Consider the following 20,717-nt stretch of genomic DNA (forward strand, 5'->3'; position numbering starts at 1 on the left):
GGGTCTCCTCAGGGTGCCGTCGCCCAGACAATGTCGGCTGGCGACCCCCAGGGGAAGAGCCTTCTCTGTGAGGGCACCAACTGTCTGGAATGAACTGCCACCGGATATTCGCCAACTCCCTGATCTCCGGACCTTTTGACGCGAGCTGAAAACATTTCTATTTCATCGCGCAGGACTGGCCTAATGGTTTTAATTGGGGTTTTTAGTGGTTTTAAATGATCCAGCCAACTTTGAATTTTTGCTTTTAAATTGGTTTTAACTTTTATATTGACTATTTTATTCTGGCTGAGTCCTTCGGGAGAAGGGTGGTATAGAAATTTAAATAATAAATACATAAATAAATAAACCTTGGAATTACATTCAAAGTAGCGGACAAGACCAAGGGAAAGAAAGAAAGAAAGAAAGAAAGAAAGAAAGAAAGAAAGAAAGAAAGAAGGAAGACAATGGGATGTTATGCACAACTAATTTGAAAGTATATTAAATTAATCAGATCTAGTAATGATGATATTAAATTTATCTTTATGCACTTAACCGTTCATTCCATATTAAATCCTAATTTCTCCATTATTATTAATTCCATCTTTATGATTTTATCATTGCCCTCTGGTGTCCCATGATAAATTGCATTTAGGCAGCTGGGGCCATCTTCCAGGTTTTCAGGAGGTGCAGGCAGTGGCGGGATTCAAATAATTTAACAACCGGTTCTCTGCCCTAATGACCAGCTGGATAGGCGTGGCTTGGTGGTCATGTGATCGTGTGGGCGTGGCCAACTCAACGTCACTCAGGTCGATGGGCACTTCGCCTTAGCGGTTACAATATAATAAGGGTTAAACCAGGGAGGCAGTTTCTGTAAGCAGGGCAATAAAGATGAGGCTAGAAACACCACCAGAATGTTGCCTTCCTGCCTTCCTTACAGGATTAGCCCTGTGAAGTGGAAAAAAACAAAATAAGCTTTCTTCCAACAACCGGTTCTCCAAACTGCTTAGAAAGTTAACAACCGGTTCTCCCGAATAGGTGCGAACCGGCTGAATCCCACCACTGGGTGCAGGATCTCAAAAGGTGTACTTCGGATTTAGAGAGAAGATTTAGGGCAGTGTTCTGGGAGCATTCTGGGAGCTGAAGTCCTCACATCTTAAAACTGCCAAGTTTGAAAAATGCTGATTTAGGATAACAGTTGACAGAAGACGAAGAAGGACTTCTGATTGAGCAAGACTGACTTGCCATATTTTGAAGGGAGTGTGAATAATAGGTTTTAGTGTAGGGTGCAAAAACCATGGCTTAGAGGCCATAATGGTCCATCTGCATATGCGCTGTTGAAGCAATTCTCTCTTTTTTAAAAATATATATATATATATTTATACATTTTTTAACATATATAAATATTTAGTAAACAGTGTGTTGTCTGGGTCAATTTACATATACATAATAATAGTAATAATATTCTTTACTTGTGTATAATAGTATTCTTCCAACTTCTAATGTCTACCTTTATTATCTAACCATTGATAAAACAAATCCCAAGTTAAAAAACATTCTGTGCCTTCTTTGTCCTTTATCTTTAATGGTAACCTATCCACTTCTGCACCATCTAATATTTTTTAAAATTATATTTTCATCTGTAGGAGTTTCCTCGTTTTTCCAGTGTTGAGCAAATACAATTCTCGCTGCTGTCAAAACATGTAGTATTAAATTTACATTCCCTTTATCATATCTGTCTGGCAATATATTTGTTGTGACCCAGGCCCAAGTAGGTAGTAGGAAACTCAGTCCGTGAAAAAACAAACAAACTTTATTCGAACAGCTGAGAATTATTTCATTCCCAGCGTAGTTCAACTAAATTAAAGCAAATTCCTCCCAACACAAATTCCTCAGTCCTATCGCAAACCTTGGTCCAATTAGGCAAACTGCCAAAGGCCTTTCTTGGCAAACCTTCAGAAGTCACCGATATAAAAATAAATGCAAGACGTAGATGAAGAAGAAGAAGAAGCTACTAACGTTGTTTTCCGACAAAGAGCTCAAATGCCGTTGCTGGTCTTTTAAGCCTTATGGGAGGGGCCAATCATCTCTTGACCCTACCCCTGAGTCGTCCTCTTTGCTTGAGCTGCTCTTGCCTTCTGGGAGCTCTTCTCATGCGTGCATTAGGAACAGGCTTCTCCTTTTCCTCTGCCTCACTACTATCAGTCTCTGGAGGCTCTGGAGTCCACACCTCATTCCCCGATGGCCCTGGCCCCACCTCAGCCTCATCGCTGTCTGACTCTGTTACCAGCTCCGCAGACTGCTGGCGGACTACAATGATATTGAACAAAAATATTTCTGGCTTTAAATTTATGTGTTGCTTTATCATTTTCTCTAAGCAGGTATGTATTTTCATCCCCAAAATTTTTTCTTTTGGTCTTTGGACAATCCACCACATACGGTAGTATGAGCCAGGTAGGTCCTAGCAACTCTCAAAGCCTCCTCCCAAAATGGAGACAAGAACAAACCTTACAGTCCTTTCGTTTGCATTTCTAGAGTTTTGAGATCAGAGTCTTAAAAGGTCAAGCAGTTGCTTTCGATCTTGCCTTCTTGCAGTGGCTCACAGCATCATTTGAAACCGCTCCAGCCCTCCCTCCCTCCCTCCCATAGATCCTGAGGCCCTGACTGACACCACCCACTTTGGGGAGCGCTGTGACTATTTGATGTGCAAAGCCCGGCCTTTTGAGCTGATAGCAAGTTGTACACTTCTTCTACTTCTTTTACTATTTTAAGAGGAGACCCTTCTACATCCAGTTTCTTCGCTTCATCATTCAGTTCACTGGGATTTGACATGTCTTGGGGTTCCTATTGACATAGAGTTTATGACAGTTTATGGTGTCTTTAAAACGTGAGCTTTAATGACAATTCCAGCAGCACAAAAGAAATGGTAGTGAATTCCAAAATATTTTGATGAAAAGAAGGACTAGGGGTGACATGATAGCAGCATTCCAATCTCTCAGGGGCTGCCCCAAAGAAGAGGGAGTCAAGCTCTTCTCCAAAGCACCCGAAGGCAGGACAAGAAGCAATGGGTGGAAACTAATCAAGGAGAGAAGCAACCTAGAACTAAGGAGAAATTTCCTGACAATTAGAACAATTAATCGGTGGAACAACTTGCCTCCAGAAGTTATGAATGTGCCAAGACTGGAAGTTTTTTAAAAGAAGAGATTGGAAAACCATTTGTCTAAAATGCTATAGAGTTTTCTGCCTAAGCAAGCTGTTGGACTAGAAGACCTCCAAGGTCCCTTCCAACTCTGATTTTGTTGTGTTGTGTTGTGTTGTATTGTATTGTATTCAGGGGTGAAATGTAAAATTTGTTACTACCGGTTTTGTGGGTGTGGCTTGGTGAGTGGGGGGGATAATGTGACTTGGTGGGCTTCGCCAACTTTTTTTTTTAACTTTTAAAAGGTTAAAAAGAAGAGGTTGTAGAAAAAATGCTTTTAAAGGGTTCTGACGATCCCAGCTGAGTTGCCTGGTTGCCAGAACCTTTTAAAAGCATTTTTTACAACCTCTTTGGCTGAAGAGGTTGTAGAAAAAATGCTTTTAAAGAGTTCTGACGATCCCAGCTGAGCCTTGTGATTGTCGGTGGCTTTTTTTTTTTTTTTACTTTTAAAGCATTTTTTTCGGCTGAAGAAAAAATGCTTTTAAAAGTAAAAAAAAACAACCCTCTGATGATTGCACGGCTCAGCTGGGCATGAGGGGGGCAGGGATTTTTGCTTCTGGTTCTCCGAACCATCCGCTGCCATCACTACCGGATCAGGTGATCCGGTCCGAACCGGGAACATTTCACCCCTGATTTTATTGTATTGTATTGTATTATATTATATTGTATTGTATTGCATTGTATTTCTGCAAGAACGAGCTGGGTATCTCAGTCCCAAGCAATCCGTTCCACATTAAAACTCTTGATTATTATTTTTTAATTTGAATTTATATCCTGCCTTTCTCCGAAGACTCAGGGCGGCTTACACTGTGTTAAGCAATAGTCTTCATCCATTTGTATATTATATACAAAGTCAACTTTTATTGCCCCCCAACAATCTGAGTCCTCATTTTACCTACCTTATAAAGGATGGAAAGCTGAGTCAACCTTGGGCCTGGTGGGACTTGAACTTGCAGTAATTGCAAGCAGCTGCTGTTAATAACAGACTGCCTTAGTCAGCTGAGCCACCAGAGGCCCAGCATGATGCCTCTTTGAGGCCCATGCACACACACACACACACACACACAGAGAGACAAAAACAGCTGGTTCCTGTTTCTCACACCCGGACCTGACTCTGCAGCTGGAGGCTTCCCCTTCTCCAAAAGCCCCTGCGTGTCTCCTCTCAATGTGGTCTCATCAGCTCCCTCTGAAGAGCCAGGGATCCACCGTGCAAATGGCCAGGCTAAAGAATGGATTAGAGCAGCACCCCCCACACACACACCCCATCCCCGTTCCCAAGACATCCTGGATCAAGTCCTAACAGCCACGAAAAGGCCTGAGCCAGCGTTTATCCTACCACCCCCCACCCCCACACCTCCGCCCCCATTTTTCCCTGCCCTTGTCAGAGCTCAGTTCGGTTGGCGAAGAAGAAGAAGAAAAATCACCGGGCTCTTCATTTTACTCATGAATCATGGTTGCCCTCTCGCTGGCCTTTAGTCTCATCCCCTGTAATGTTCCATCTCAGCACACACACAAAAAGATGTTTTCCAAAGCAGGTGATAACAGTCCCCCCCACCCCTCCCCTTTTATTTTTCCTCAAAGCAGACCAGCAAGCGCTTACAGGGAAAAGAGGGCAGATCAAGAATAGCAAACCGGTTCACAGGTCGGTGCTGTGCGGTTGCCAACTGACTTTGCTAAATAACCCAGGGGCATTGCTTGCTTCCGTGATGGAAGACATGACAGCGTCTGGAGGAAGTGAGGTGGAAGAGACGTTCAGCAGTCGTCAGCCTTATCTCTCCACTAAAACAAACATTTCCGAAGCCACAAGTTCAGGTTATTTCCGATTGCTTATACGTTATGGAAGTCATTTCAAGAACTAAAGCTGAGTGTCGAGCAGAAGGAAATAGGAGCACCTACTCAGCCAGGTCCCCACGGCTAGCAAGGGGATTGATGTAATGGGCAGAAGGAATAAACCTGAGGAACGGGAAGAAATCTCCCAACCAAGACAAGGATCCGATGGAAGGAATAGGAGTCCTGAACAGAATATAGAATAACTGAGTTGGAAGGGACCTCGGAGGTCTTCTAGTCCAACCCCCAGCTCGAGTAGGAAACCCTATACCATTTCAGAAATGTAGTTTAAGGGGCTGCCACAAAGAAGAGGGGGGGTCAAACTATTCTCCAAAGCACCTGAAGGCAGGACAGGGACAATGTGCAAAGCCTGATAGCTTTGAGCTGATAGCAAGTTGTACACTTCTTTTACTATTTCCGAGTCCTTTTACTATTTACCAGTTTCTTCACTTCATCATTCAGTTCATTGGGCTTTGACATGTCTTGGGGTTCATCTTGACGTAGAGTTTATGGCAGTTTCTGGTGTCTTTAAAATGTGAGCTTTAATGAAAAATTCCAGCAGCAGAAAAGAAATGGTGGGGAACCCCAAAATATTTTGATGAAAAGAAGGACTAGGGGTGGACGTGATAGCAGCGTTCTGATATCTCAGGGGCTGCCCCAAAGAAGAGGGAGTCAAGCTCTTCTCCAAAGCACCCGAGGGCAGGACAAGAAGCAACGGGTGGAAACTAATCAAGGAGAGAAGCAACTTAGAACTAAGGAGGAATTTCCTGACCGTCAGAACAATTAACCAGTGGAACAACTTGCCTGCAGAAGTTGTGAATGCGCCAACACTGCAGGGTTCTAAGAAGAGATTGGACAGCCATTTGTCTGAAATTTGTCTGGTATAGGGTTTCCTGTTTGAGCAGGGGGTTGGACTAGAAAACTTCCAAAGTCCCTTCCAATTCAGCTACTCTGATAAAAAAATACGACTGTCCCTAGATCTCCTGAAGCTCAAGGGAGAGAGGGGGAAACATACTCAGATTTATAAAATTATAACCTTATAATGAAAGCATTAGCTTACATGTCTTTGCTTTCCAGGTTAAATCCACCTGATAGTTACATCCGTCCCATAAAAACCTGCGGCCTCCAACAATGCTTCCATCCTTTGGCTTAAATTCAAAGCCAGGCTCAATGGCAGCTGGGATCTTTCCGTTCTTAACCGCTCAGAAGGCAGGGAAGGAGAACTTGGGTGGGATGGCAGAGAAAGAGAGGAGAAGGGGCAGCAAGGGAAGCCGCAGCTGTAAATGTTATCAATGGATAGACGGACAAGCAGAAAAGGATGAGGTGGCAGTAGAAAAAGGCAGCGCTGCTATATTCCCCATTGCTTTGACCGAAGCGGGAGGAGAAGGAGAAGGAGAAGGAGAAGGAGAAGGAGAAGGAGAAGGAGAAGGAGAAGGGAAGAGAAGAGCTGCTAAGGGAAGTGAAACAAGAACTTGGTCCTGGGAAAGTGGAACATGTGGGAAAGACATTCAAAGTAGCTTTGTCTTAATTCTCTTTGGTATAAGAAGAGGTTGAAAGAAACACTGCCCAGCTTTCAAGCTTCTATTTATTTATTTATTTATTTTATTTATTAATCACATTTATATACCGCCCTATCTCCCAGGGGACTCAGGGCGGTTCACAGGCAAGTAAAAAACATATAAATACAGACTAAAATAACAGTTAAAAAACTTATTCTAAAAGGCCGAATTATTAAAAGACAATATAAATAATAAAACCCATTTAAAACCAATATAAATTTAAAATCTAATCCAGTCCTGCGCAGATGAATAAATGTGTTTTAAGCTCGCGACGGAAGGTTCGGAGGTCCGGAAGTTGACGAAGTCCTGGGGGGAGTTCGTTCCAGAGGGTGGGAGCCCCCACAGAGAAGGCCCTTCCCCTGGGTGTCGCCAGACGACACTGCCTAGCTGACGGCACCCTGAGGAGTCCCTCTCTGTGAGAGCGCACGGGTCGGTGAGAGGTATTCGGTAGCAGTAGGCGGTCCCGTAAGTAACCCGGCCCTATGCCATATTCTCCTATTTTATTTCCCAGAACAATACAGTAACATTTCTGTAGTCCTTTGTGGTGTCTGTTTCTTGACCAGGTCTACCAAAATAAATAAATAAAATAAATAAAAATAGAATAACACTCCCCCATCTTGGCACCATCCTGGGGCACCAAGGCTTTGCCTGCCAACAATTTTCAGGCAACATTTCTGCAACGTTTGCTTGAAATCTTGGAGAGCCACGGCTGGGTGGTTACAAGCCAGCAAGCCTTGATCATCATTAGGTTTGTCTGTAAGAGGGTTGCTGTGCCTCGCTCTCCCTCCTCTCCTCAGCCAGGTCCCTCCTGTCGCCTCCCGGGCCTGCTATCAGATTCAGAGTCTGATAATGAAGAGGAACGGCCTGGCATGCCTCCAGCCCCCAGCCTTGGCCCCATGCCCGGACAGAATGTCAGGAATGAACAAACAAACCTCACTCCTACAGCTTGTGAGCAGGGAGCCAGCCACGTGCTAGAATTACCGGCAGCAGATCCAGAGGAAGGGAATTCACAGTGGACGGATCCCCGCTTCCGGAGATCTGAGAGGCGATGTCAGCAGAAAACGGAGGGGCAGGCCTGGATAAGTGCTGAGTCATGGAGCCGCACCCCACAGCCTATATAAAGGATCAGCTTGAGTCAAGCAACTTTGAGTCAAGCAAAGTCTCCTTTCGTTTGCTGAAGTCACAACTTGGATTCCTGCCTGCCCTGAGAAATCTGAAAGGAATTTGGCAAAGCTGCAGAGGCTTCGTGGCCACGCTTGATACGGACTTCCTAGACCCGGTTGTCGGAGGGGGAGGGGGACACGACAACGGTATACACCATATATGACCTTGGGTAGCTTGCGGTAAAATCCCCCCTGATCGTTACTAGTGTGAAAGCAAGCCTCGATGAGCAGGCATCTAATCATCACGTAGACATCAGTGTCTTAAGACATGTGCCTCTCTACACAGCTGTAACTTTCACATCCTTGACAGTGCCCCCTTTTTCACTAAACCTGTCTGCAAATTTCACACAGATAAAGAAGACACAGTAGAGATCCCACCCCACCCCTAATCTACCAACACAGAAGAATGTAAGGATTCATTAGATATTTCATTTCTTTTTTAAAGCTCCTGCTTCCCTTAAAAAGCCAAGAAGCTGGCATGCAACCCAGAATTGTTACCTTACAGATGAACAGAGTTGGAAGGGACCTTGTAGGTCATCTAGTCCAACCCCCCTCACCCAAGCAGGAGACCCTACGCCATTTCTGACAGGTGGCAGCCCCGTCTCTTCTTGAAAGCTTTCAGGGATGAAGCTCCCACAACTTCTGAAGGCAACTTCTGTTCCATTGGTTGATGGCTCTCACTGTCAGAAAACTTTTCCTTATTTTTCTAGGTTGAATCTTTCCTTGATCAACTTCCATCCATTATTCCACATCTGGATCTTCAGGTGCTTTGGAAAACAGCTCGACCCAGGGGTGAAATGTAAAATTCGTTACTACTGGTTCTGTGGGCGGGGCTTGGTGGTCATGTGACTGGGTGGGCGTGGCCACTTTTTTTTTTTTTTTTACTTTTAAAAGCATTTTTTCCTACAACCTCTTCAGCCGGGAAATTCTGGGAGTTGAAGTCCTCCAGGCTTAAAGTTGCCAAGATTGGAGACCCCCGATATAGAAACAAACGTTAATAGAATAGAATAGAATAGAATAGAATTTTTATTGGCCAAGTGTGATTGGACACACAAGGAATTTGTCTTGGTGCATATGCTCTCAGTGTACATAAAAGAAAAGATACGTTCATCAAGGTACAACATTTACAACACAATTGATGGTCACTATATCAATGTAAATCATAAGGATTGCCAGCAACAAAGTTATAGTCATACAGTCATAAGTGGAAAGAGATTGGTGATGGGAACTATGAAACGATTAATAGTAGTGTAGATTTAGTAAATTGTCTGACAGTGTTGATGAAATTATTTGTTTAGCAGAGTGATGGCCTTCGGGAAAAAACTGTTCTTGTGTCTAGTTGTTCTGGTGTGCAGTGCTCTATAGCGTCGTTTTGAGGGTAGGAGTTGAAACAGCTTATGTCCAGGATGCGAGTGATCTGCAAATATTTTCACGGCCCTCTTCTTGATTTGTGCAGTATACAGGTCCTCAATGGAAGGCAGATTGGTAGCAATTATTTTTTCTGCAGTTCTAATTATCCTCTGAAGTCTGTGTTTTTCTTGCTGGGTTGCAAATCATTCAAAAAATCATTTGAAGGCGAAGGAATATCCTTTTGTAGGGTTTTTCAACCTTGGCAACCTGAAGAGGTGTGGACTTCAACGCCCAGAATTCCCCAGCCAGCTTGGCTTCTGGGAGTTGAAGTCCACACACCTCGTCAAGCTGTCAAGCTTGGGAAACACTGCCCTTTTCGATTTTCCCTTGCCTGCATAAAACGAACTGTTGAGCAAGGAGAAAACATTTATCCTCGTCTCCTTGCATGCAGAAAATCACCCTTGCAGAAGGAAGAATTAAAGAGTTCAGCATTCGGGTCTTCCAACCTGCAGATCAACCCGTTTATTCTCCCCCTCCCTCTCCATTTCTTTAATCCACGTTTTTTTTTGGGTTGCTTTTTTGTTTGTTTGTTTGCAAGGCCCCATCCTTTCTCCATCTTCGGCTGCCTCATCTTACCCCTTCTGGAGATCGTGGCATGCCGGGAGCCGTTGAGAGATAAATAAATAACCAAAATGGCAAGAAATCAAAGTGACGTCTGAGTTAAGAGTTACATTCCCGGTAATAACTCGCTGTAAATCACGGCCGGGTGTGGATGGGGCCATCATTCTTTTCCGCTAACGGTCTTCTTCTGCGATACTGGGATTTGAAGTCATGAAGGAAATGAATTGGAAAGGTGTGGAAAGATGCTCAGGAATATTTCATACAGGAGAGGATGGAACACATGGAAGGGAAAGGTTGTCTTCTGCAGACCTAGCCTTAGGGATCCAGGGCAGAGGTGGGGTATTCAGCAGGTTCTGGAGAACCGGTAGCGGAAATTTTGAGTAGTTTAGAGAACCGGTAGTAAAAATTCTGATTGGCCCCGCCCCCATCTATTCTCTGCCTCCCAAGTCCCAGCTGAGTGGGGAGGGAATGAGGATTTTGCAGTGTCCTTCCCCTGGAGTGGGGAGGGAATGGGGATTTTGCAGTACCCTTCCCCTGGAGTGGGGAGGGAATGGGGATTTTGCAGTACCCTTCCCCTGGAGTGGGGTGGGAATGGAAATTTTACAGTATCCTTCCCCTGCCATGCCCACCAAGCCACGCCCACCAAGCCATGCTACGCCCACCAAGCCACACCCACAGAACCGGTAGTAAAAAAAATTGAAAGCCACCACTGATCCAGGGTTGTAGGAAAACCTGAGTTGGACAGGTACAGTAGCTTTACAGGTAGTCCCTGAATCACAACAGCTCATTTAGTGACCGTTCAAAAGTGACTTAGGATCATTTTTCACACTGATGACCATTGCAGCACCCCCCCACCCCATGGTCACGTGGTCAAAATTCAATTGTTGGGAAACTGACTTGTATTTATGACGGTTGCAGCGTCTGGGGGGGGGAGGCATGTGATCCCCTTTTTATGAGCTTCTGAAAAGCAAAGTCAACGGGGAAACCAGATTCACTGAACAACCAGGTTAGTAACTTAACAGCTGCCGTGATTCACTGAACAACGGGGGCAAGACGGGCTGTCAAATGGGGGCAAAACTTCACTGAACAAATGTTTCGCTTAGCCACAGAATTTTCGTTCTCACACTGCATCCTTCACACCGTGCCCAGGTTCCAGTGTGAGGTGGATGGTCTGGCTTTGCTCAAAAGTTAAATGTTTTTACAGATTAAAACGGAGTTGGAAGGGACCTTGTAGGTCATCTAGTCCAACCTCCCCGTCCAAGCAGGAAACCCTGCACCGTTTCTGACAAATGGCAGTCCAGTCTCTTCTTGAAAGCTTCCAGGGATGAAGCTTCCACAACAAAAAAGGCTACTTCAGCTTTAATTGCAATAATACTAGAGCAACTAATAGATTTAAACTTCATGTCAACCGCTTTAATCTAGATTGCAGAAAATATGACTTCTGTAACAGAATCATCAGTGCTTGGAATACTTTACCTGACTCTGTGGTCTCTTCCCATAATCCCAAAAGCTTTAACCAAAAACTTTCTACTATTGACCTCACCCCATTCCTAAGAGGACCATAAGGGGCGTGCATAAGCGCACAAACGTGCCTACCGTTCCTGTCCTATTGTTTTTCTTTTCTTCTTCCTATATATATATATATATATATTTGTTTTCTGAGGTTTTCGTGGGTGTTTGTATGTAGGTCTTTGGTTATTCGGGTTTTCTCCCGCGTAAAATTGGAAGTGTCTTGGCGACGTTTCGACAAAGTCTCATTCGTCATCTTCAGGCTTCAGCTTCGTGCTTCTGGGAGCAATGTGTCAGAAGCACATTGCTCCCAGAAGCATGAAGCTGAAGCCTGAAGATGACGAATGAGACTTCGTCGAGATGTCGCCAAGACACTTCCAATTTTACGCGGGAGAAAACCCGAATAACCAAAGACCTATATATATATATATGCTTATACCTCCTATATTCACTCATATATGTGTTTATATAATCTATATAATCTTTTTGTATGATACCTACATATATTGTTGTGACAAAATAAATAAATAAATAAGTAAATAAATAAACTTCTGAAGGCAATGTCAGTTCCATTGGTTGACTGCTCTCACTGTCAGAAAAAAAATCCTTATTTCCATTGAATCTCTTCTTGTTCAGTTTCCATCCATTATCCCTTGTCTGGTCTTCAGGTGCCTTGGAAAAATAGCTTGACCCCCTCCTCTCTGTGGCAGCCCCTCAAATATTGGAAGACTGCTATCATGTCTCCCCTGGTCCTTCTCTTCACTAGACTAGCCATGCCCAGTTCCTGCAACCATTCATCATATGTTTTAGTCTCCAGTCCCCTCATCATACTGGTTGCTCTTCTCTGCACTCTTTCTAGAGTCTCAAACATCTTTTGTTATAGTGTGGTGACCAAAACTGGTTGCAGTATGTTCCTCAGGGACTTTAGGAATCTGGACTGTCGGAATTCTAAATTTGGGAGGTCAGAAGAGCGGGAACCCTTGGTTCTGCTAGCTGAGAATGATGGGGACAGTAGTCTGATTTTACCAGGAAGACACCTGGAGGGAGTTGGCAGCATGCGAAAGACATTTGTTTGGTTCTGTTTTCAGCAGGGGGTTAAAATATTTCTCTCCGAAAGGAGCTCAGCTGCAGAAGCCAGAGGGACTTTTTAGCACTCTAAATGTCACGGTGGTAAGTAAAAATAAAGCAGTCCTGCGGCTCCTAAAAGACCAAATCTCCTTAAAGAACTCCTTAAAGCAGCATTTCTCAACCGTGGCAGCTTGAAGATGTATGGACTTCAACTTCCAGAATTCCCCAGCCAGCATAAGCTGGCTGGGGAATTCTGGGAGTTGAAGTCCACACCTTTTTTCAGCTGCCAAGGTTGAGATCATAGCCTTAAGGCTTATTTCCTTTAATTTCCTGTTGTTGTTGTTGTTTTGCTCAATAAAGTCAAGGGACAAAGAAAGGGTTAAGAAATCACAAATCTCACTCTTGGGACATTCATGTAACTGATGAGCTTTTCTGCCTGACACGAAAAGCAGCATAAAGGGAAATAAAGGAGAAATAAACAAATTTGGTACAAAATAGTTTGTCGTGAAAGCGACTGCCTGAGGGCTCCTGGATTGGAGTTGAAAGGCGAAAGGGAAGCAGTATGCTCCCTCCCGTATTGGGGCAGACCAGGTACTTCGAAAGAAAAACACTTTATATATATATATATGTGTGTGTGTGTATGTGTCCCTGTGTGTGTTTTACCTAAACGACAGGGATGGCTCAATGGAAGACCCTTCTCATTCAGAGGCAGAGTAGCTGTGAGATGTAAGCAGTCCTTGACTTAAAACCATTTGAAATTACAAAGAAGTGAAAACAAGTTATTTATGGCTGGTCTTTCCACTTACGACCTCCCGCAGCATCCACCTTGAAATGGTATAGGGTTTCCTGCCTAAGCAGGGGGTTGGACTAGAAGATCTCAAGATCCAGATGGATCTTGACAGACTTGAACACTGGGCCCTATCTAACAAAATGAAATTCAATGTAGAGAAAAGTAAAGTCCTACACTTAGGCAAAAACAAGGGGCCGGAATAGCTCAGGCTGGTAAGAAGCCTGTTATTAGAACACAGCAGCCTGCAATTACTGCAGGTTCTAGTCCCACCAGGCCCAAGGTTGACTCAGCCTTCCATCCTTTATAAGGTAGGTAAAATGAGGACCCAGATTGTTGGGGGGGCAATAAGTTGACTTTGTAAAAATAATACAAATAGAATGAGACTATTGCCTTATACACTGTAAGCCGCCCTGAGTCTTCGGAGAAGGGCGGGGTATAAATGTAAAAAAAAAAAAGAAAAAAAAAGTACACATATAAACTGTGTACGAAACCAGGCATAATAGCAGTAACAGTGAGAGGGATCTTGGAGTCTTAGTGGGCAGCCAGCTAAATACCCTGTTTCCCCCAAAATAAGACACCCCCATTATAATAAGCCCAATCGGGCTTTTGAGTGCATGGCAATAAGGCCAAGAGCTTATTTCAGGGTTCAAAAAATATAAGACAGGGTCTTATTTTTGGGGAAACACGGTATGAGCCAGCAGTGTGCAGCGACAGCCAAAAAAGCCAATGCAATCCTAAACTGCATTAACAGAGGGATACAATCAAGATCAAGTGAGGTACTAATACCACGCTATAAAGCCCTAGTAAGACCACACCTAGAGTACTGCATCGAGTTTTGGTCACCACACTATAAAAAAGTTGCTGAGACTCTAGAAAGAATGCAGAGAAGAGCAACCAGGATGATGAGGGGACTGGAGAATAAAACATATGAAGAATGGTTACAGGAACTGGGCATGGCTAGTCTAGTGAAGAGAAGGACCAGGGAAGACATGATAGCAGTTTTCCAATATTTGAATGGCTGCCACAGACAGGAAGGGGTCAAGCTATTTTACAAAGCACCTGAAGGCCAGACAAGGAATAATAGATGGAAACTGATCAAGGAGAGATTCAACCTGGAAATAAGGAGAAAATTTCTGACAGTGAGAACAATCAACCCATGGACAGCTTGCCTTCGGAAGTTGTGGGAGCTTCATCACTTGAGACTTTCAAGAAAATTGGACTGCCATTTGTCAGAAATGGCGTAAGGTCTCCTGTTTGAGCGGGGGGGGGGGGGGGGTTGGACTAGAGGATCTATAAGGTCCCTTCCAACTCTTGTTTTTCTATATTCTACTATTCACCCCATCATGTGATCAAAATTCAAGCACTTGGCAAAAAGGCACACATCTTACAATGGTTGTCGTATCCCAGGGTTACTTGATGATCACCCTTTGTGACCACCTCAGCTGTCTTCCCAGAAGCAAAGTCAAGGGGGGGAAGCTGGTTTTCCCCTTAACCACCATATGATTCACTTAACAGCCAGGGCAAGAAAGTGTGACTCAGTTAACAATGACCGTGTTTAGCAAGGAACATTCTGGTTCCAATTTTGGCTTAAGTCGAGGACTACCTGTCCTGTAAATGAGACTTCCTGGATTCAAAGGCCATGGAAAAAGAACACACCTATGCTCGCCTTGACAAGGCTCTTGGCTTTATCAGCCAAGACGAAACTTTCTCCAGTGTCATACATTCCAGAAGAGACTTTTTAAGACAACTGTATCACTTAGAAATCACAGCCTGTTATCAAGGACCACCGCATCAGGAGTTGCACTCGGTCCAATAGAAACAGAAATAGAAGAACAGAATCGGAAGGGACCTTGGAGGTCTTCTAGTCCAGGGGTCTCCAACCTTGGCAACTTTAAGACTTGTGGACTTCAACTCCTATAGTTGAAAAAAAAAAGGTGCATAAACGCACCTGTGTACCTACCGTCCCTGTCCTAATATTTTACTTACTCTTTTCATGTATCCAAATTATGTTTATACTCTTTCCTGTTATCTTATATATGATTGACAAAATAAATAAATAGATAAATAAAAATAAATAAATAAAATAAATAGAGTTGAAGTCCACAAATCTTAAAGTTGCCAAGGTTGGAGACCCCTGCTCTAGATCAGCCTCCTGCCTAGGCAGGAAACCCTACACCACTTCAGACAAAGGGTTAGCCAAAATCTTTTTGATGTTGATTGATTGTTTGCTTCTTTGTAGCCTATGACTATCATTAAGTGTTAAATCTGTACCCTATGGCTATCATTAAGTGTTGTAAGTGTTGTACCTTGATGAAAGTATCTTTTCTTTTATGTACACTGAGAGCATCTGCACCAAAGACAAATTCCTTGAGTGTCCAATCACACTTGGCCAATAAAAGAATTCAATTCTATTCTATTCTATTCTATTCTATTCTATTCTATTCTATTCTATTCTATTCTATTCTATTCTATTCTATTTACACTGAGAGCATATGCACCAAAGACAAATTCCCTGAGTGTCCAATCACACTTGGCCAATAAAAGAATTCTATTCTATTCTATTCTATTCTATTCTATTCTATTCTATTCTATTCTATTCTATTCTATTCTATTCTATTCTATTTACACTGAGAGCATATGCACCAAAGACAAATTCCTTGAGTGTCCAATCACACTTGGCCAATAAAAGAATTCTATTCTATTCTATTCTATTCTATTCTATTCTATTCTATTCTATTCTATTCTATTCTATTCTATTCTATTTACACTGAGAGCATATGCACCAAAGACAAATTCCTTGTGTGTCCAATCACAATTGGCCAATAAAAAAAAATCTATTCTATTCTAGTCTTCTTCTTCTTTTCCATATTCAATATTTTATGAACACCTTTAAAAAATAAATAATTAAAAAAAAATCTGGAAGTAGACGTGGAGAACCGCCTCTCCGCCCCTTGAGCAGTTTTCGCGAAAGAGCATCGCAAGGGTATTAATCTTCCTCGCTAGGGCTCGGTGGGTGGGGGGAGGGAAGGACGGGGAGAGGCAAGCGCCTGCAACGCAGCACATCAAATTAGATCTCCTAAAAGAGGATTCAGTGCCTTAAGAAGGGATAAGAAAAGCTGAGCTCAGGACGTAAAATCCCTCCCAGCTGGCGGAGGGGGGCAGTGAGCTGAGTCTTCTAAAGCCAACGGCAGTTTGCTTTTAAGCGCCTGGTGGTGCCTCCCCTCCCCTCTTGTTTTAGGAATCCCACGGAAATCACCGGCCGGCTGTCCGCCAGCCGCGCTTGCAAAGCTTCTCTTGCGTGGGACAACCGTCCCTCGAGACTCAGGGATGCCCCCTTAAAGAGCAACTCGGGACATTCCTGGGCAAGCCGTCGGGGTGGGGCGGCTGGGGATTCCGGTTAGCCAGCGGGGCGCCACCGCCAAGGGGAAAACGCCGATCGGCCCTTCCCCTTCGCCCCTCGCCCGACACGGGTGGTGCACACACGTGGGCCCCCTCCAAGACATCCCGACAGGAGGCCGGCCAAGCGTGGCCGCCCACGGGCCGCGCCTAGCATGGAATCCCCAACGACGCGTCAGTGGGAAACCCCCTCGGGCATTCCTCCTCGTTTGAAGGTAGAAGCAGCCGGGAGATTGCTAAACTTTGGACTTGGCCAGATTTAGGATCTTGGAGTGGATGGGTGGGTGAGGATAGCCCCTCTCCCTTTCCCTCTGCCCCCAAGCACTTCCCCATCACTGGTTGCCCTAGAGCAGGGGTCTTCCAACCTTGGCAACTTTAAGACTTGTGGACTTCAACTCCCAGAGTCCCTCAGCCAGCTTTGCTGGCTGAGGAACTCTGGGTGTTGAAGTCCACAAGTCTTAAAGTTGCCAAGGTTGGAGATCCCTGCCCTAGAGGTCAAAGGAGGTGCTCAGGCATCCAGGTGTCCCAAAGTTGCTTTTTGTGTGTGTGCAAAAGGCAAATCATCATCATCAAAGAAACGGAAGGTTTAATATTCGCTGCTCAAGAAGCACTACAAACTAATGCCATGAAAGCAAAGACACAAAAATCCACCGACAATCCAAACTGCCGACTTTGCAACAACAAAGTTGAAACTGTTTCACGTTTAATAGATGAATGCAGCAAAATCGCACAAAGCTGATTACAAAGCTAGACAAGACCGGGTTGCTAAATTAATCCACTGGTCATTATGTAAAAAAATACCACTTGCCTGTATCCAAAAAGTCATGGGAAAAATAAAGTGGAAAAAGTTATAGAAAATGAGAAGGTGAAGATCTTGTGGGACTTTCGAATACGGACGGATCGTCACTTGGAACACAACACGCCAGATATCACAGTTGTGGAAAACCGAAACGTACAATTTATTGACATCGCGGTACCAGGAGATGCCAGAGTCGAAGAAAGAGAACTGGGAAAAATCATGAAATATTGCAACCTGGCCATCGAAACTATGTGGCTACGGATGAAACTTGTAACAGTGATACCCATTGTCACTGGGGCACATTGGCACCATGTCCAAGAATTTTATAAGATACATGAACAAATTGCAGCTTCCTGCAATGACACCAGCGGAACTGCAAAAACCTGTGCTACTTGGAACATCGTACATCTTAAGAAGGTACTTGGTTGATACCTAGGACATTGGCAGCAACCCGTATCAACCATTAGCACCAGTCAATGGTATTTGTGATGCCTTTTTGAATGTTCAGTTGACTGAGTTTCATATTTAATGAATAAAGTAAATAATAATAATAGCCTTTATTCTCATTGTACATCATGTATGCAACTGGACTTTCTTTGTTTTCCCTTTGAAAGACTTTCACTTCTCATCCAGGAAACTTCTTCGATTTTGACTATTTGGCTATAAGAACTGAAGAAGCTTCCTGGATGAGAAGCGAAGTGTCTTCAAGCCAAGCACAAAGTCCAGTTGCCTTTTGAAAAAGCACCTTTGGTTCCCCTAACAGCTGAAACCTCAGGACGGAAGCCTGTGGAGATTCTCCGTCATCCAGACAATCCCTAATTGTCTCAAAGGTGCTTTTTCAAAAGGCAAAAGGTTTCAAAAGGTTTTTTTTTCCTTCCAAGGAAAAAAATATATAGTCCAGTTGCCTTTTGAAAAAAAAAATAAAAGAGCATATTTGAATGAACCTCTGGACAATCTCTGTTTTCACCTCCCCTTCTCTCCCCGCCTTCCCTTCACAGATTCTTTTTCTGTATCTTCTCCTGTCCTAAAAGTTGCCAACTGATCAAGAAATAAAAGTGCACATGTGCTATGAGGGTTTTTCCTGACGTTACCAGCAACACTTCACACGTAAATTCCTTGGTAGGCAGCATTTTCCAGCCCGCCAACAGGACACGGCTAAATTCTTGTGTTAGGAACTGAAGGGTGAGTGGGATATACAAATGGGTTATGATTACTACCGAAAAAAAAGTCCATTTGCTCCATTTCCTTCTACTTCTACCGAGACGAATTAAGTGTCCCCTCCCCACATGAGCTCTACAGAGGCCCCAGGAAAAGAAAGGGATAAATTAATAACTTCTGTTTTAAGATGGAAGGGAAACAACAATAAGCGTATAAATATGATTAATCATAATTTGAGCCTGGCAGGACAATTGCTTTGCTTCAGGTTCCAATCAAAAATTGGGCAGCTATGACCAACTAATCATTTTAGGCAACGATCGCTTAGATGGTGCACTTAGGAGAGAGCATTTAAATTTTCGAGCACAGAAGTGTTCTCTCCTTGGCATTTTAAACAAATTCTGTAGCAGCATGACATTAAAACAACAGCAGCAACAACAATAATAATAATAAAAAGGCTGGATCTAAATAACCCTGCTTTCTCCTGCTTCTGATTTCTGGAGAGCAGTGGTCTGTGGTTCCCAAATTATTTCTTTCTTCCTTTGGGGCTGACAAGTGTTGTGGGCACAGCGATTAATGATGGGCATTGGGATGAGAAGGCCTGTTGGGAGGAGTGCAGAAATCTAGAATCCAAGCTAAGCAACAGCTGGCAGTGGAGGGGGAAAAAAATTCGATATTCCTTTTGCCCAAAGCAAAAATCAATGAACCTCTATGCAGATTGGAGAACTCTATTGCCAGAGTGTTTTTTTTTAGGGCCCACCCCCCGCTGTTTTGATCTTAAACAATATTCTCATTCGCAGGAGGTTAGCCTGTTCAAACCGCAACGTTCAATGCACTTACAAATAAGTAAACCCAACTGGAACATATATATATATATATATATATACGTTTGACTCTGTGCGGTAGAGTTTGACTATCTCCAGGTCAGAGAGAGTGGTGGGTGGGGAACCCATTTCACCAGATGATTAATATTTGATAGGCTGATATTAAAGGCAGAGGAGGACTGAATCCATTAAAAAGATATTTCGGCCCTGGATGAAATTCCTTTAGGCCCCATCTTGGGAAGCCAAGAGTCGCTTTAGGAAAAATAAGATTGGAATATCACATAAAACCCCCAAAGACGTTGGATTAAGATGCATGTTTAGGAAGCCCTCTTCTTTTGCTCTTCCATCACAATTTGGTGAACGCATTGCTTGGGTTGACCTCTTGCAATCTGCTTGTGTAGGCCAATGTCCACTAGTGCCGTGTTTTTCGAACTTGGCAACTTTTAAAACACGAGGACTTCGAACTCCCAGAATTCCCCAGCCAGCAGGATTGCCCGGGGAATTGCGGGAGTCGAAGTCCGCATGTCTTAAAAGTTGCCAGGTTTGAAAACCACAACAAAACAAAAAAACCCAGCAGTCGTGATTCAAACCAAATAGCATTATGCAATAGCACCTAGACTTATATACCGCTTCACGGTGCTTCACAGCCCTCTCTAAGCGGTTTACAATCAGTGTATTGCCACCTTCCACTCCCCTACCCTGGCAACAATTTGGGTCCTCAAACGCTCACGATAAGGACTTTTTCTTCTTCAAACAGGCCCCAAATTTCAGCTAGAAGGGCTCTTCTTGGCCAAAACAAGAGAAAACTGCTTGTATTACAGCTGCACCCAGGCAGAAACACCACCAGGAAACCAAACCAAACAATTACTACGTAACTAGAGCGAGAACTTCAGCTCAACAGCCCTGAGCGAGGCTGAGTTCTTTCTCTGCTCCACTCTAACAGAGAACCAGACTTTTCCATCTCTTAGGACAGCCAAACCGTGGTGTACAAATCCAGCCAGGACCTTTGGGGGAAACCAAAATTTTTCACCTACCTTTCGGAAATCTCATTCCCATCTCTAGCCCTCGTGGGGCACCAGAGTTGTTGCTGTCCTCCGCCACCTTCCTCCGCAGCAGCGTCTTAAGTCAATGTGCTCTTCTGACAGAAGCACGCTTGAATTTTATCAGGAGGAAGCCGAGCTGTCGTTTATACCAGGGAGAGGAAGTGCTTGTACAACCCTTCGGGAAGACCCACGCCCCTCCCACTACTAGTAAGCTGCTTGGAACCGTAGCCTGCAGGGCAGGTGAATCACCGAGAAGCATCTTTTTGGCACAGATAACAATACTGTGGATGGGCCAGTGGGGGGATAAGAGTTTGGTTTCCAGAATTTCAAAACAAGGGGCTTTTGCGTCTGTTTGGACAGGAGTGGCCATAATTGTGGAAATTTTTGGGGTTTGAGGGCTAATAACACCTCTTTCTTTCTTTCTTTCTTTCTTTCTTT

At 43.9% G+C, this 20,717-nt stretch overlaps 1 protein-coding gene across 1 annotated transcript in view; it reads right to left on the minus strand.

Annotated features, from left to right (window-relative positions):
- The window catches only part of NFKBID (NFKB inhibitor delta), a 51,600-nt gene extending 31,173 nt beyond the window's left edge, over positions 1 to 20,427 (minus strand). Inside the window, exon 1 of the mRNA XM_058196293.1 lies at positions 20,271 to 20,427. Coding sequence (XP_058052276.1) covers positions 20,271 to 20,292 — 22 coding nt within the window. The 5' untranslated portion in view covers positions 20,293 to 20,427. The remainder of the gene's footprint in view (positions 1 to 20,270) is intronic.
- Between the last annotated feature and the right edge of the window lie 290 nt (positions 20,428 to 20,717).

Source organism: Ahaetulla prasina, chromosome 10 (assembly GCF_028640845.1).
Source record: "Ahaetulla prasina isolate Xishuangbanna chromosome 10, ASM2864084v1, whole genome shotgun sequence".
Taxonomy (NCBI): Eukaryota; Metazoa; Chordata; class Lepidosauria; order Squamata; family Colubridae; genus Ahaetulla; species Ahaetulla prasina.